Source organism: Triticum urartu, chromosome 5A (genome assembly GCF_056163025.1).
Source record: "Triticum urartu cultivar PI428250 chromosome 5A, HENAU_Tu73, whole genome shotgun sequence".
Taxonomy (NCBI): Eukaryota; Viridiplantae; Streptophyta; class Magnoliopsida; order Poales; family Poaceae; genus Triticum; species Triticum urartu.
This window is the reverse complement of record NC_141877.1, coordinates 50,209,424-50,225,413: the sequence shown is the minus strand read 5'-3', so window position 1 is coordinate 50,225,413 and position 15,990 is coordinate 50,209,424. Positions and strand designations below refer to the sequence as shown.

General features: G+C 48.4%; 2 protein-coding genes and 1 pseudogene across 2 annotated transcripts; all 3 read right to left on the bottom strand.

Annotated features, from left to right (window-relative positions):
* Positions 1-976: 976 nt before the first annotated feature.
* On the bottom strand, positions 977-3,930 carry LOC125506739 (eukaryotic translation initiation factor 3 subunit A-like). The gene is made up of 3 exons (XM_087522598.1): positions 2,754-3,930; positions 2,400-2,657; positions 977-2,289 (listed from the first exon to the last, which is right to left on the bottom strand). Exons 1-3 carry the CDS (start codon positions 3,846-3,848, stop codon positions 1,111-1,113), a joined length of 2,532 nt encoding a protein of 843 aa, XP_087378724.1. The 5' UTR covers positions 3,849-3,930; the 3' UTR covers positions 977-1,110.
* Positions 3,931-6,197: 2,267 nt separating this feature from the next.
* On the bottom strand, positions 6,198-7,928 carry LOC147967949 (DEAD-box ATP-dependent RNA helicase 27 pseudogene; annotated as a pseudogene).
* Positions 7,929-12,364: 4,436 nt separating this feature from the next.
* LOC125555595 (uncharacterized) lies at positions 12,365-15,775 on the bottom strand. Its single transcript, XM_048718496.2, has 3 exons — positions 14,320-15,775; positions 13,085-13,167; positions 12,365-12,724 (listed from the first exon to the last, which is right to left on the bottom strand). The coding sequence occupies exons 1-3, from the start codon at positions 15,665-15,667 to the stop codon at positions 12,695-12,697; spliced, it is 1,461 nt and encodes a 486-aa protein (XP_048574453.2). The 5' UTR covers positions 15,668-15,775; the 3' UTR covers positions 12,365-12,694.
* Between the last annotated feature and the right edge of the window lie 215 nt (positions 15,776-15,990).

Below are 15,990 nucleotides of genomic sequence, written 5' to 3'. Positions count from 1 at the left end.
ACGGACCGGTCAATTAGCTAGCAGGTTGTTGAACGGAGAGACACGTTGCCTAACTAACACATCTACCTGTTGCATGTTATTGGATCTTTTTAGTATCAACTAACCCATTTGGTTCGGTGGTACGATGGGAAAGGAATTAGCTAGGTGGTAACTACCACTACTTGTAGATAAAATTTCTCCGAATTTCATGTTATCGCCAGTACAAAAAACACTTACGCACATGATAGAGGTCACTAGTATCACGCCACTGATAACGAGCGTTTCGCTCCCACACCAGCGCAACTGCGCATCAACTACTAGCGGGTGTGATTCTGTCTAGTCGCCACTAGCTTTGCCAAGTACTAGTGATATGCAGTTAAAAGATATATGCCATTAGTAGCATTTTATTCAATTTAGAAAAATATACCGCATTCATTTGTACAGTTGATCCATTTAGCCATAATACACTACACGGTCAGTATTGGTAATAGGGAGGCTATTTCCGACCATACTAGTGATGGAATGCAATTGTGTTCCAAAAAAGAAAAAAAAACTCCATTTGAATTTTACCGGCCTTTTGTACACACGTTCCTATCTCATTATCGATACAAGTGATCTACTCCCTCCCCCTGTGATTTCAATTTGAAGAGGTGACTACACACAACGACAGCTGCAAGGGCACTCCTAATACTACCTACGTTCCGAATTGTAAGATGTTTTGGATATTTCAATATACCAACTCAAATGAATGTGCAAACACACTAAACGCAGCTACATACTACATCCGATTTAGATAAAAGTTAGAGGAATTAACCACAGCCAGCTCTTGGGACTCGTTTCCACATAACTGCATCCATCTCTAGAGTTGATGACCAACACAGAACAGATATCTCGAATCACTCCATTCGACAGCAAAACTCACATAGGCAAATCTTTGGTTTTACTCGCATAATTAATACTAACAACATATACTCAAATACCATAACAAATAGCAACACGTAATGTATGAAGCAGTGTGACTCTCAAAAGATCAAGCATGACCTCTAAGAAATTAATGGTGCAAAGTTGCAAAGGGAGGCCTAGCTAGAAATCAGAAGTCCATGCTTTTAAAACTTCAGGGCAGCAGGCAGCTCAGTGCCTCCAGCTGCCAGACGAAGAAGAGTTTGCTGAGGGCCCTGATCTACGACGCCAGGGCTGATTACTGCGTGCAGGAGGAGCTTCTTCCCTCCTCTTCCTCTCTTCCTCTTCACGTTGCTCCTCTTCCTCGCGCGCCCTTTGGATCCGCTGTTCTTCTTCCTCACGCGCCCTTTGGATCCGCTGTTCCTCTTCCTCACGCGCCCTTTGGATCCGCTGTTCTTCCATCTTCAGATAATACGTCAGTTTCCGTGCAGTCTCCCTTTCACGCCTTCTTGAAGATACCAACTGACTGATCCTTTCCTCCCTCTCTTTCGTCAGGCTAAGAAACTCGGCTTCTCGGCGTTGGACAACTCTTTCCTGGAAAGCATTCTTATGCTCCAAGAATCGAGAGAGCCTCTTCTTCTCCAGCAAGTCACCCGCGTGGCGCTGCTCGCTGATCTCATTCTCTCTCAGCTGCTCTTGCTCGTGGAGGACCTTCTCTTCCTCGACGCGTTTTCGGAAGGCCTCCTCGATCAGCGGCGCTTCCTCCTGCCGTCTTGCCCTCTCCAAGTGATCCATTCTCTTTGCTAGCTTCTCCAGCCTCTTCTCCATCCCCTGACGCGACATTCTATAAGCTAGGTAATGCGATACAAGCTCCATGGCGCCTTGTTTTGTTACTTTTTGTTCTGTTTTTCCTATTTCTCTCTGCGCTCTGTCCTCTATTTCCCGACGGATCCTCTGCTGCTCCCTGAGCCTCCGGTCCTTCAAAAGCCTCTCCCTTTCTTCATCTGCAGATTTCTTCTGAATGCTCAATCTCTTTGCCTCCTCTGCTTTTTCCTTTTCCAATATCTGACGCTCATAGTCTTCTTTACGTTTTTCAATGATTGATTTCCTTGCGAGAAGCCTTTGATGTTCTTTCTCCACCACTCCAGCAAGACTACCGACTTCGGATGGCTTATGCACAGCTTTGTTTAGGGAATCAGCGAGGGCACCAATAAGGTGACTAGCACCAAACACATCAGATTCTATCTCTGTGTTGCTGAAACGAACAGCTCCAGACAAACGGTCAACTTTCATAGCAACAAAATTGTGCTTGACGGCGTCAACAGCGATCTTCTCCACGACATTGAAGTCAAAGAAGGGGATCATTCTAGAGAGTGTATCAATTCTCATGGACTGGAAAACACGAGATGCCTGAAAAGGATTAAAAGGAGAGTTGAGAAACATGTTTTATGACAAAGTGAATACATATTCGCAGCAAAGAAAAGTGCATATATTATCGCTGGTGTGTCATAGCATAGGACCTGCTGCAGCACCCTCAGTGTAGTAAGCTTTTCCAATGCAGGTTGGTACTGCGATAACTGAATCTCTGGAACTGAAGGTGCAGATGAAAGCTTTCCTCCGATTGTAGAAATCTTGGAAAACAGAGGTTGCACTTTTGATGCTAGATCCAGAGGAAGGAACTCATGCTCCATAAGGTTGTAAAGATCTTGCACTTCTTGGGAAGCACATGAAACCACACCTCTGGCAGCCAACTCAGAAAGAAGAGATGCTCTTGAAACCTGAAAAGTGAACACACACAAAGATTTAGCCAAGAAAACAAATAATTATACTATTATGCAAAATTATCTTAAATTGAGAACAGTTGGAAGGCAAACCTTTTCTCTGTTCTCACGCTTGGAGTCAAAGGAGAAATTGAGAAGGTTTGCCATACGCGAGCTGCGCCCCTTTTCGTTTTCAAGCTCCAGATGAGATAGACCAGACTCATGGTCATAATATGGTGTAACAGAAAGCGCAGCGAGCAAAGCAGAAGACGCTAGTAATTGCAGATCCTTCCGAGTTAAATTCTTGTTGTGACACTTGTGCAAGTTGAAAAGCTCCAGCCATGCATATGCATGATACAAGTAGTGACTCTCAGACGTCCAGAATATCTCAGTCAGCTTGGCGTAATACACGGCCAGGACGGATGGTTTTGGAGTCCTCTGAACCATGCTCATCAAGCCATGGATGTCCTCCACAGACCGGAAGGCTTCCTGGGACAGGGAAAGCTCTGCGGCAATCTTGAGTTGCTCAACCCTGGTATCAAGGTACAACTGGCAGCTCTCAGGGGCGGTCAGATCAGGACGATCTCGATATGATCTGTTGAGATTTGCAAGATGGTTTCTGATCATCTCACACAGCCTCCGGAACTCGGCGGATCTTTTGTACTGCTTGCAGAACTGAAAGGCCTTGTGGGCTGCCATGGCATACAGCGCTTCGAGCTTGGAGTTGTTCCTCAGCACCTCCAGCACCGTCCGGTACGTCTCCCACAGAAACTTGAGCCACGGGGTGTCAGATTCAGACCGGTCCTTCCCGCTAACGTAGCTGAGCATCAGGTCCTCCGGTGCTTCCAGGTCATGGACGTCCAGAGCCTGCGCCTGGTGATCCATGGCGGCCTCCTCGGCCTTCTTGCTGGACAGATGCATGAAGTGCTTTACGACCTCCTCCAGAGACGACACGTTGTTGAGCTGCTGCTGGCAGACGATCCTGGAGTACTGGATGAGGCCGTCCTTGGCGAACCTGCCCTTCCTCAGATCCACGCACAGCTCCACGTACCTCATCATGGCCTTCTCGAGAGGCTTCTGCCATGACCGGCATCTTCTCGACGTGATGAGGTCGTGCAGCGCCTCCAGCGCCGCCTGCTTCTGCCCGACGTGGATCAGCTCCTCCGCCCTCCTCAGGGCGCTCTCGGGCTTCGCGAAGATCGTCGACATTGTTGGCGCGCGGGGGGGATCGCCGGAGACGGAGGGCGGCGGAAGCTTGGGCGCGGGAGGCGGCGGCGGCGAGGACGTAGGGTTGCGTGGGGTGCGAACCGCGATGGGGTGGAGAGAGAAATAAGTAAGGTGCGGGGGTGTTTGAGGAATTTGTCGCTGCCACGTCTCCGTTCGGCGTCCGTTTCGCGGGTGATCGGGCCCCTGTGGACCGTCCGATGGGAGAACGAACGGCTGGTATCGCGTCGTGTCTCTTCTAGCCCCGTTCCAGAGGCGGTGCTGTCGACAACTGCACGGCGTACTTTGGCTGGAAACAGGAGGCGGTTTGAGCAAAACCCACGGCCAAGTTTGGATACATCTTTTTTTTTCTTGAGAAACACCCTCGCCTGACAGATAACACACAATGTTGATCGCCTCCACAGCCGTCGGATCCAAGCCTGATCCGACACGCGCAGCCCAACTCTCTCCCACACGCCCATGGCTCCACGAGGACTGACCCGATAAGCTTGCAACATGGGTCATGTTGCAAACTATCGAACGCAACATGACTCGTGTTGCTGACTGATCCAACCGTTTTTGCAATGTGAGACTCTCAAGCACAACATGACTCATATAGCAAAGCACTATGTTTTACTCTCAAAACAATAACAATGTGGTATGTTGCAGTGGCAACATTGGGATGTCGTCCTGCTGCCAACGCAACCTCAGGCGACGAGATGCACTGCAATAGGGACGATGCTACGACTGGCAAGCTGGCATGCGATAGCAACATGGGCGATGCTACAACCTCAAACCTATACATGTGCCCAAAAACTTAGGCTAGGTATCCAGTCCAGGGATATCTTAGAATACAACACCACTACCACTAGACTACAACAGTAAGAGAGATGCAAGAGATGTTGAAGTATGTCTCTGTCGAAAACATCAATGTGCTTGATATCATATTATGAAATCCTTCCAATTTGGAACGGGGGGAGATGGCTGATGCAACCCTCATGATGGGGTGCCTAAACTGACCTTCCTGAACAGAAGTAGCTTAGTTCTACACTTGAGCTGCCGAGGTTGTACTTGTTTACTTTCAATCCTGGAAGGGATTTATGAGAAAATATATTAATCAATAAAACATAGTATGACCATGTGTAATTTAATCAAATGTGCGGCGTAGTGTTCATTTGTTCAAATGTGCGCGCCTCCGCTCATGACTGTTGTGTCAATTTGGTCTCATGGACGCTCATCGGAGCTGCATGGCTCTAGAGCTTACCACCGATTTCTTTTTTGCTTCCAGAGCCCAGCCACGTCCTTTAGATTCATTCTTTGATGAACAATAATTTTGATGCCCAATAAAGAAGGCACGTCCAAAGCTAACAACTACTCCCTTCGTTCCAAATTACTCGTCGTGGTTTTAGTTCAAATTTGAACTAAAACCACGACAAGTAATTTGGAACGGAGGGAGTACTATGGCAGAGTGTCCAGGGACAACTGAAGAAGACACAGCGCTGCTACAATTGAACTACAGCTAACTGCTCTATGGAATTTAGTTACGTAGTTGATTCTTTTCTTACCCCTTGGGCTTCATCACCAACAGCTCGGGTTATATACACAGCCAGTTGCATCACCAGGTTGTAAATAGAGTATCAGAATAACATATAACCAAGTTGCATTAGCAAGATAATGACGACTTGTGCGCAGTCTGGTGTCGAAAAGCGCCGCAGCCCGCAGGGCTCCTCCCTTAGATAGCTGAATGTTGCCTCTTCTTCCTGTCTTCAGTCCCCAGCCTGACAAAAACTGTAGATACTTTAAAAAATCTCCTACTCCCTCGCTGTGTAATCTCTAGTTGTGTAAACTCTCGTCCCTTGGGGCTGTTAATAAAAAGAAAAAAAAACAGCAAGCAAACATCATCGATAACAAAATATCAAACCTAACACAGTGCATTCGGCCAGAATATGTTGAATCAATCTAGAGACAGTTATGTAAAGCTAGTGGCAAATCAGTTTAGCTACCCAAGAACTATACGACCTCTTGGAACATTTTATATTCTTTTGGTACATGTGCCAAAAATCAAGAATCGAAAGCATTGTCATTGTGCAGATTAGATTATAGAGTCGCGATTTCATCTATCGAGCGGAGCCTGTTGCAACACAAGTCATAAGACAGACATCAATGTACCCGCAAAACAAATGTAATAACCACGCTTGTTTTAAGAATCCAAACAACATAAATCAGTCTCGGTTTTTCTGAAACTACTTAACACAAATCACATCCAAACGTAATATCTAGAGATCTATGAAAAACAGAAGAATTAAAGATGGTGACTTCCAGCATCTGATCTTAAATCCCCCTGATACATCCTTCCTAGAATCTTACAAACTGCCTTCGATCATCGCCACCTCTCCTTCCATAGGGGTTTGAAGGGCTAATTCCATGCCTCTTTCCACCGTCCACTTTCCTCATCTTTCGGTGTTTCGATGCACTACTCTCCAGGTTCAGATTCACTTTAGGAGGGTTATTAAAACAGAAAGATGCCGCAACTTTCTTGAGATCAAGGTGATGGACACCAAAAATGTCCTTCATAGAGTGTGAGTTGTATGCCAAAAGGTAGGACCTGTAGGCTTCCTTCGCCGACTGCTTTAGGAAGTAATTCTCAGCAACAATCTTCTCAAGTTGAGGTTGCAGTTTTGGCACATGTTTTCCATTGAACTTATGTTCAGTCAGAGAAATATTGGACGCCCGTAGGTAAATGAGCAACTTCATCTCTTCTGGTAGTAAGAACAACAATGCACGTCCTTTGCCTTTATCACCTCGGGCAGTACGACCGACTCTGTGAATGTAGTCCTTTGGGTCATCTGGAGGATCGAATTGCACAATGTAGTCCACATCAGGAATATCAAGCCCGCGTGCTGCCACGTTAGTGCATAATAAGATGCCCTTTTCCTCCTTGGAAAATCGGAAGAATGTACTAGTGCGTTTCTGCTGCTTCAGTTGCCCATGGATATCATAACACTCTATCCCAAGGAAATTCAGCAATTCTACGTGGAATTTGACAGAGCTACACGATGAAAAGAACACCATGACCTTCACCTTCTGCTTCAGCCGCATCCTTCTTAGGAAAGCATACAGAACCAGAAGCCTTTCCTCGCTTGGGATGACACAGTAGCCCTGCTGCAAGCCCTCAACGGTAGGCTTCAATTCAGAATCATCAACTCCAACATAAACAAGTTCTCGTTGCCTTTCTTCATTTTTCCCAAACGTAAGATTCGCAAAATCTTCAACCCTTTTAGTCTGTGTAGCAGAAAAGAGAACAGTTTGCCTGTCCCGAGGTAGGCGCTTGAATATTTGCTTCATGTCCTCCTCAAAATTCTGCTCAAGTATGCGGTCAGCTTCATCGATTATAAGGCATTGTAGCCCTTTGTAGTTGAAACCACCGGTACTTCTCAGATGGTCCAAAAGCCTGCCCGGCGTCGCGACCAACAGATTGATCCCTTCCACGAGCTGGTTGGCCTCGCTTCTCATGTTAGTGCCACCAATCACATATCCAAGAGTTTGCGAGTGATGCTTCATTAGCTCCTTGGCGACATTGTGCGTCTGCATAGCGAGCTCCCTTGTCGGACAAACCACGATAACTCCGGTACCGTTCCTCAGCGTGAAGCGCGCCTTGTGTAGCAGCTCGATGGCCGGAATAAGGAAAGCGAGTGTCTTCCCTGAGCCAGTCCTGGCTGAACCCAGCACATCGCTCCCTAGCATCAGGTGCGGTATTGATCTGGCTTGAATCTGGGTGAGGTGGGTGTAGTTCATCTCTCCGATGGCCTTGGCAGTGAGCTCAGAGATGGCGAGCTCTGAGAAGAGCTTGTTTGTCAGAATCCCGCCTGCCTTGCCTTTGTGCCTTTTCTTCTCCTTCTTCCCCTTTTCCTCCTTCCTCTTACGCTTCCCTTCTTTCCCGATCTCCTCCATCACATTCTCCTCCTCCTCCTCCTCCTTCCCCTGGATACCTTCATCCTCATCGCAGACAGCGTGGTGGATCGACTCCGGCAGAGCGACGGGGTTCTCCGACGGCTCAGCCGAGAGGCTACATGGGCTCAGGTACATGGCGGCGGCGGCGGATGCCTTGCTTCGAGTCTTGGGATCGGGCACAGGATGATGAGAACGGCGGCGGCGGCGGCGGCTCGGTTTGGCTAGGACTCGAAATAGGTTACAATTTTCTTATATCTTAAAGAAAAGAAAAAGGAAACAGGGATACCAAACATCAGATTAGCGATAGAGCAATCCATCAGATTAGCGATGGGAAACGTTTGGGGCCGGGGCACCGGTCGAAACTTCGGCCGGTCCAGTCCACGCGCGCGCGATATGACCCATTCACGAGCAACCACGTGATGTGATGGACCCGAGATGACTAGTTCTCCTTTTCTCTTCTTTCTCTCGCGCATCTCTCTCTTTCTCTCTCACCGCTGCCATGGTCAATGCATCGCCCCGCGCCGCAGGCCTCCCAGGCGCGCCGCCGTTCAGCAGATCTGGCCGCCCTCGACCAGATCCGCGCGGATTCGCGTGCATCGGAGCTCTCCCTACCTTGCCGGAGCCGGCCACGCCGGAGCTGCAACCAGCCATGGCAGGACTGCATCCCACGGCGCAAATTTTGCTGGAACCTCGACGTCACGGCGAGATGGCGGATGACCGTTTTTTGCTATAACTGTGTTTTGTTTTTGCTACTACCATAAAGATTTTTTGCTGGAACCGATGGTATTTTTTGCTTCAATCAGAAATGCGCAATAGCTGGGGAGGCTGGGGAGTGCTACAACCGTTGACAGGAAAACTTCAACCCAAGATTAAAAATGCTTCAACCGTATATACAGAAAGCTGTAAGCGTTCAGTGCTATCGAAGAAAGCTACAACCGTCTATATAAAATGCTACAACCTTTGATGAAAAAAGCTTCAACCAAACGATAGAGAAAAGCTACATCATTCATGAAGAAGATGTAACTCTTTGACAACCACGACAACGTTTTGCTGCAACCACACAGAATGTTTGCTACTACCATAGACAGTAATTGTTACCACCATTCACGGCGGTGACCGGTGACTGGAAATCAGAAAAGTTGCAACCGGCGACGAAAAAAGCTTCAACCGGCTAGAAAAAAAATCTTCGACCGGCTATATAGAAAGCTTCAACCGGTGACAGGAAACGCAAAAAGCTACAATCGTTAACACAAAAACTTCAACCATATTTTTCAAAAGCTTCAACCAGAGACCGGCGACGAAAAAGCTGCAGCGGCAAGCCGTTGATGCACATGACTGGTTTCTATGCACCAATGGTGCTGCGACGGATGCTGGAACCGGCGGCCCCGACATTGTTGGACCTGGCGGCCACCATCACCGCCTGTTTTTGATGCAACTGGTACCTTTTTTGCTGCAGCGGAGACGGCGAGCGGTAGCCATGGCAAGCCACCGATGCGGCGAGCCACGAGGAACGCGGGGTGTGGCAGACGGCGACGGCAGCCAGAGTCAACGATGCGCGGCGGATGAGGAAGACGACGACCGGGTCCACATCGAGCCCGTGCAATACGTGCGAGATCGAGCGGTTCCGCGTGCTTCGTGTTAGACAGATCCAGTGGCCCACGCGGGACTGGCCGAAAGTTTCGGCCGGTGCGCTGGCGCCTATTAACGCCCATTATCGATAGAGCAATCCATCTTCACCGGGTTGGGCTGGGACTCCTTTTTAAAAAAAAAACTCAAAAGTACCTCTTTATTCAGTTGCACCATGAGAGGTACAATTAGTGAGGGGAGGGGATCATCTTTTTTTTTTTGCGGGAAATTTCAAAGAGCTTTATTCAACAAAAGCATTCGCCGAACAGTCAGCCAACAGGCTGCTGATCAGGAAGCTTGGGGTCGTCTCGAGCCAGCTTTCAGTCACATTAAGCGTACTAGCACGCTTAGCACAAAGATGTGCAGGACCGTTTGCCGCTCTTATTACATGCTGAATTACAAAAGATGAAAAATTAAGAGAGAGCTCTCTAATTTATGCTAAGATAGGTGCTACAATCGAGCGATCGTCGTAGCGATTGTTCCAGAGGTTAACTGTCTCTAGACAGTCCGTCTCGAGGGTCACCTCCGTGAAGCCCCTCAGACGAGCAAAGATCACACCCTCTTTCATGGCTTGGACCTCGGCAATTAGTGGGTCCGAAACCCCCATGTACGGCTTGCACCAAGCTCCCAAGAAGGCCGAACACGATCTGGCAACCCCTCCAATACCCGCTATACCGTCAGCGGAGTTGATCGAGGCATCTGTACTGATCTTGATGATATTTCCATCAGGCGGTTGCCAACCATAACCTGGTAATACAATGCTATGCTGCTTGGGAAGTTCTAGCAATGCTAGATCTTCTCTGGTTCGTCTCACCGAACTAGCAGGATCGATCTTCACCTCATCATGTATCCATCATCTAGCCACACAAAGAAAACTCAAAAGTACCTCTTTATTCAATTGCACCATGCGAGGTACAATTAGTGAGGGGAGGGGAGTACATACCGTGCGGCAAGCATGGTGAGCAATGTTCAAGTCATTCAAAATAAATGATATACATTCTCGAAAGGACCTGCTAAACCTCACTTGCGCGATTTTATTTTACGTTGGCCGGTTCTGCTGTCACCGTCTTCCCTGTCCTCTATTGTCGACTCCCGCCTAATCGCCAATGACTTCATGGCAAGGCACGTTTAGCAAATCCATAGTTTTGAGCAAATATTCCGAGATGTTTCAAGTATATAAGAGCAACTCGAGCAGAGTGGCCATATCAACCTGATCAGGATAATAACCGCTTGTATGCCCCCGGGTTATGGATGTCTCTCCAAATCGAGCCCGTGCGCCTTCATATTTGGATGTTATGGGGCGTTGGTTTGGAGGGAACTCCATCTGCCAACCGCTCACGCGGGATGGAGGTTTCAACTCCCTCCTCAGCCTCCCACGCGGCCTATCTCCTTTCCCTGCCAATGGCACAGATGGCCAGAGGCCCATGGCACCGAGAAGTGGGTCAATTAATAGCCGCATGCCAACTGCCTGCAGCAGTTCCCGCCACTTTTGCCACCACTTTTTCCAGTCGCCCGCCACCCGTGGCTATAAAAACCCATCGGCATGTCCGGCCTAGCTCATATCCCCGCCGTCCACAACCTCCTCTTCCTTCCTCGCCGCCCAAAGCTTCCACTCCCCCCTCCCCCGGTGGTCGCCAAGTCGCTTCCCCCACGACCAAATTGGGTGCTACTCTCTGAGGAGGAGGAGATCCTGGATGAGGAAGCGCATGACACGACCGCCCTCATCGCCAAGGAGGAGTGGGATCGTCGTGGCACGCTGGAGGCCGCAAGGAGGATCTCGCCCTCAATGAGTGCCTAGATTGAGATCCCGGAACACACACCATTGTTTGGGATATCGAGCACGGCCTGCAAATCCCATATGAGTAGGAGAGACCTTGCCCAAGCAGCTCATGTCGGCCACCACCTGCTCCCCGCCACCTTGACATGAAGATGGTGACATTCACCAAGATGATCCACGTCATATCAGGCCTTGCCCCCCTTGATAAATCTGTCCGTGACATTGAAGACCATTGGCAATAATGAGACAAGGACAAGGTCGTCGGACCATCACCCTGCCGCGCCTAGAGGATGAGTGGACTCACCACATATGCATGTGCACCATGCATAGCATTCACCTTCGACATGGTGGAGCTCAAAATCATGCTAGAGTTGCTCAAACTCGACAAATTTTGAACCTATGTAGGAACTTTGTAATGCCATGTTTACTCAAATTGGTTTTTTCATCCCTCGAATTTTGTGTGTGACTATTTAGTTAATGCAACCCAAAAAAACAGAAAAGAAAAGAAAAAAAATATGGAGGCTGCCAATATGGCGACTCCAAGTTTGCACTTTGCCTTGCCGGCCTCCATAATAGCATGGAGCGCGCTCCATACGCGTTATGGAGGATGCCAAAATGCCGACTGCTAGAGTTGCTCTAAATGAATTTATTTATTTATTTTTGCTTTCCTAGGTGGTATAATATGTGAATGAAAGAATTCAATCCTTGAGCACTCAAAGAATTGAGCTCTTGCTTTGCTCAATGAAGGAAATGACAAACCTTTACCTGAATTTTCACGTGGATAACGGCAGATCCAGAGGTCTTAGAAATGGGTACAGAAGGAACATGAGATCTCCAATGCTACTAGACCACTCCAAAAGGTTCAAAGGCTCATTTCCTGAATCAATTTATTTCGAGGTTAAGTTGACAAAACACAGCCCTATTTGAGTAGCCAACTAGGCACTGGTGGCATTCGGAGTGTAACAATGGTTCGAACCAGACCTGCTGCCTACCCGACGTGTCTATGCCTAATAGTCTAAATTGCATCCATTTCAAAAACATTTGCGAGTAACACCAATCAATTGTAAAACAGCAGATATGTAAATATGAGGGTTGCAGTTCACAACGAACCAAAACCACAGTCCACAGCAATAATCAAAATACTTTCAACCAAAGAAAAGCAGCGGTAAGGTTTCTGGGAGTACCTTCCAGTTTTCAACTCAAAAAATATAAACCACAAGGACTATGATTTTAAAGACGGTAACAAGTATTCAATTTGCGTAAAGCAAACTCAAAAAGAACATGCATAAAGTAAAAACATTCTAATTTGCGTTCACCAAAAGGATTAATAGGAATCCATCTCTGCTCTGTTTTTATCAGAGTTTCTCAGCTTCCAGTGTGAACATGGTCTGGGAACTCACTTGCCTTTGCGGACGTGCACAACTAAACAATGAGCACATTTGAACTAAACCTAAAACAGGTAAAATTAGCAAACCTTTAGATGATTCTTCTGCATCCTTCAAGCAAGCACCAACCTTCCGTCTGCCACCTGCACAATGCTTCAATGTTAGCCACTTGTTATAGCAGAAGTATCAATTATATTAAACAATCTTAAAAGTGATATCATATACACTCTGACCATGGTATTAGGATTTTTGGAGAAACCCTATTGATCTACTTAATCTTTCGCCAAAATTCCAATGTAAACTATGGGTAATTTTTTACGAAAAATGATCAGTCTTAACAATCGCTTTAGTTGCAGTATGGTTACCATGCCACCTCGCGCCCTTCTAATTACTTAAACATGTCAAACTAAGTAACTATACACATATTCATCATGACGAAAATAGTAGGAGTTGAGCCACTGATTCTTCTTCATAAAATATAATTCCACTCTGATAAGAAATACCTTAAGTACTTTCTCAGAAGAACCGTTGCTAGAACGACGCTGATGATAGCCCTGCGGCCATTCTGAAGGCATGGAGGCAGTTCCTACATTGAGAGAAAAGGTCAATCTGACTTCAAGTGGGCAAAGGGGTAATTAACATGCATACCAAATTACCAATGCCTAAGTTGCAACTATGTTCTGTTTGGGCAATTAGATATATCAACATACTACTCACCAAGAAGAAGCATGGGTACTGCCTTAGACTGACTATTCCTTTACAAACAAACTGCAGAAACAATATTGGTAATATATGTCGAGACCAGAGACCATACCCCATAATGCGACATCAAAATATTCGAGAAGCTCAATTTCTCTACACAATATCCGCCTTTAAATACTATGAACTGTGTCAATCGTTAATTTCAGATCAGTTGACTTAAAACTGAATATTTTGCTACCACTACCATGACATTAACATGATTTACATTTTTTGGAGTGGGATTAAATATTGAAGTCCAGATCTCCTTCCCTATACTAGAGAAAAGTGCCAAACATCATCACATCTTCATAGTTTATGTACAGTATGAATTGCTGATAACAATTGTGACAGCAAACAGAACTGATACACAAAACAGAATATCTAGAATTCTGCACCGGTACACATAACTGTGAACAATCAGAACTGAAAGAGCTGATACATAATTCATAGTGGTACAAATTGGTTCATGTGCCATTGTGCCATTGTGAAAGAACTGAAAGAACTGAAAGAACTGTGGACAATATTTTAAAAGAAGAAGATTGTGCCATTGTGATAATGTAGAATCAAAATAATGTGCGAAAATAATAACAGCACCCAGTAGAAATGACAGAAGGAAAGATGATGTGCACTTGCTTAAGGCCTTGTACAATGGGAGGTGTTTAGGAGATGTGCTTAGAGAAATAACCAGACTTTTTTTTAAGCACCGGTGCTTATTTGTACAGGGTAGACGCTTAACTAAGCGTCTTTCCTATAGAAATAGGCGCCGGTGCTTCAGAAAAATCCGGTTTATTTTTCTAAACACCTCCCTAAGCATCTCTCATTGTACAAGGCCTAAGTGAACTGGACTACCAAACAGAGAACTGTCAATCTACAGCAAGACAGCGTAAGCAGATCAATAGCACGAATCCTACCAAACAAAGAAACTCTATCCACAACAGCACAAAGTCTCCAAGAAGATATTGCAAAACTGAAACGTAACAAGAAGGTGATCGATTACCTTTGTTAGGAATCTGGCTTGATCCAAGCCAGGGTGGAAGAACGCATGGTACAAGCGAATGGTATTGGTTTTGAAGCGGAGAGCTCCCAATCACCTTCTCCTGGTACATGTCCACGGCGACGATGTGCTTCTGCTCGCCGACGGTGATGTAGATGATGTCGGCGTTGAGTGGGTCGATGACGGCGATCTGCGGCGGCCTCTTCGCCTGTTCGCACGGGTGGCCTCCATCCTCCAAGACCTTCCTGAGCTCCACCTGGTGCTCCAGCGTCCAGCTCCTGGCCTCGTCGTCAAGCACAAACGAGCTGAGCAGGAACGGGTCGTGAATGGACGCGTCAACGAAGCGCAGCCTCCCCTCGCTGACGCCGATGCGCCGGCACTTGGCCACCTCCCGCCTGAACTGGGCAAGATGCTCCGCGCTCGAGTCTTTGTGTTCCAAGAGAATGAAGGTGAGCGAGGTGCCATTCGGCAGCGGGACGAAGCGGAGCTCCGGCTGGTTGCTGAACGGGTCCATGGAGACGGCGCCGCAGGTCAGGTCGACCCAGAGGCGGCCGGCGAAGGCCACCGTCTCTTGGTCCATCTCCATCTCCCACGCGAGCGGTGGCCGGCATGGTACGCCAAGAAGCAGATCCCACCTGCCTACCTCCGGGAGAAACCGATCGACGATGCGGTCACGCTGGCTGACGATGTCGGCGACGGCGAACCTGTCAGGGGGGCCGTGCCCGCAACCGCCGCCGGCTTGGGTGAGGAGGCCCATGTGGCGGTGGCCCAGGTTCTTCCTGGACCCTCCGGGGCCACCGGGGTACGGGAGGCGGAGCACCTCGCCGCTGATGGGGTTGCAGATGCAGCGCTCGGCCTCGACGTTGGCGTTGCCGTTCCAGGATTCTCGGGGACCCTCCCCTAGGATGTCGTAGTAGGCGAGGAGGAGGTGGCCGTCGCCGCTGGTGGCGTTGACGTGGCCGGTGACGAGTTGGACGACGCTGCTGCCGGCGGCGGGGCGCTCCCTGGGATTGAGGAGGTGCGCCGGGGCGGTGATGCGGGAGACAAGTGGAGGCTCGACGGGGCCGAAGCACGCGCCCGGCGCCGACGACGATTCGTCGACGAGGGAGTTGTAGTCAATCATGGCCCACGGCGGGTGCTTGGGGGCGGCGGTGGAGAGGCGGCGGCGCCATGGTGGGTGCGAGGCGGCGGCGGTGGGAAGGTGGTGGCGGCGCGACGGGTTCGAGGGGGCGGCGGTGGAGGGGGAGCGGGGGCATGGTGGGTGCGGAGCGGCGGCGGTGGTGAGGCAGCGGCGGAGGGGGAGGCGGCCGGAGACGGTGGCGGAGAAGCCTAGCAGGCGCCGGAGTGACATGGCGGTGGGTTGGTGTGGTTGGTTGGACGGTAGTGCCGGGGCGCCTGTCGTCCGTAGACTGTAGAGGTTGCGTGCGCATTGGCTACTAGGCTGCAGGTGGTCTTTTTCTTTTTGACCAGCCGTCTGAGCCCCGGCACTTAGGAGTTAGGACACTTTTAACATCGGTTCGGACATTTTTAGCCCTCTAACTGAAGACTACGAGCGAAACAACATGTGATTAGATGGTTAGGGACTGTGGTATCCCAAGCTCATCAGAGTTTAAATTCTGGTGCTCACATTTATTTCTAGATTTATTTCAGGATTTTTGGCGATGCACATTCAGT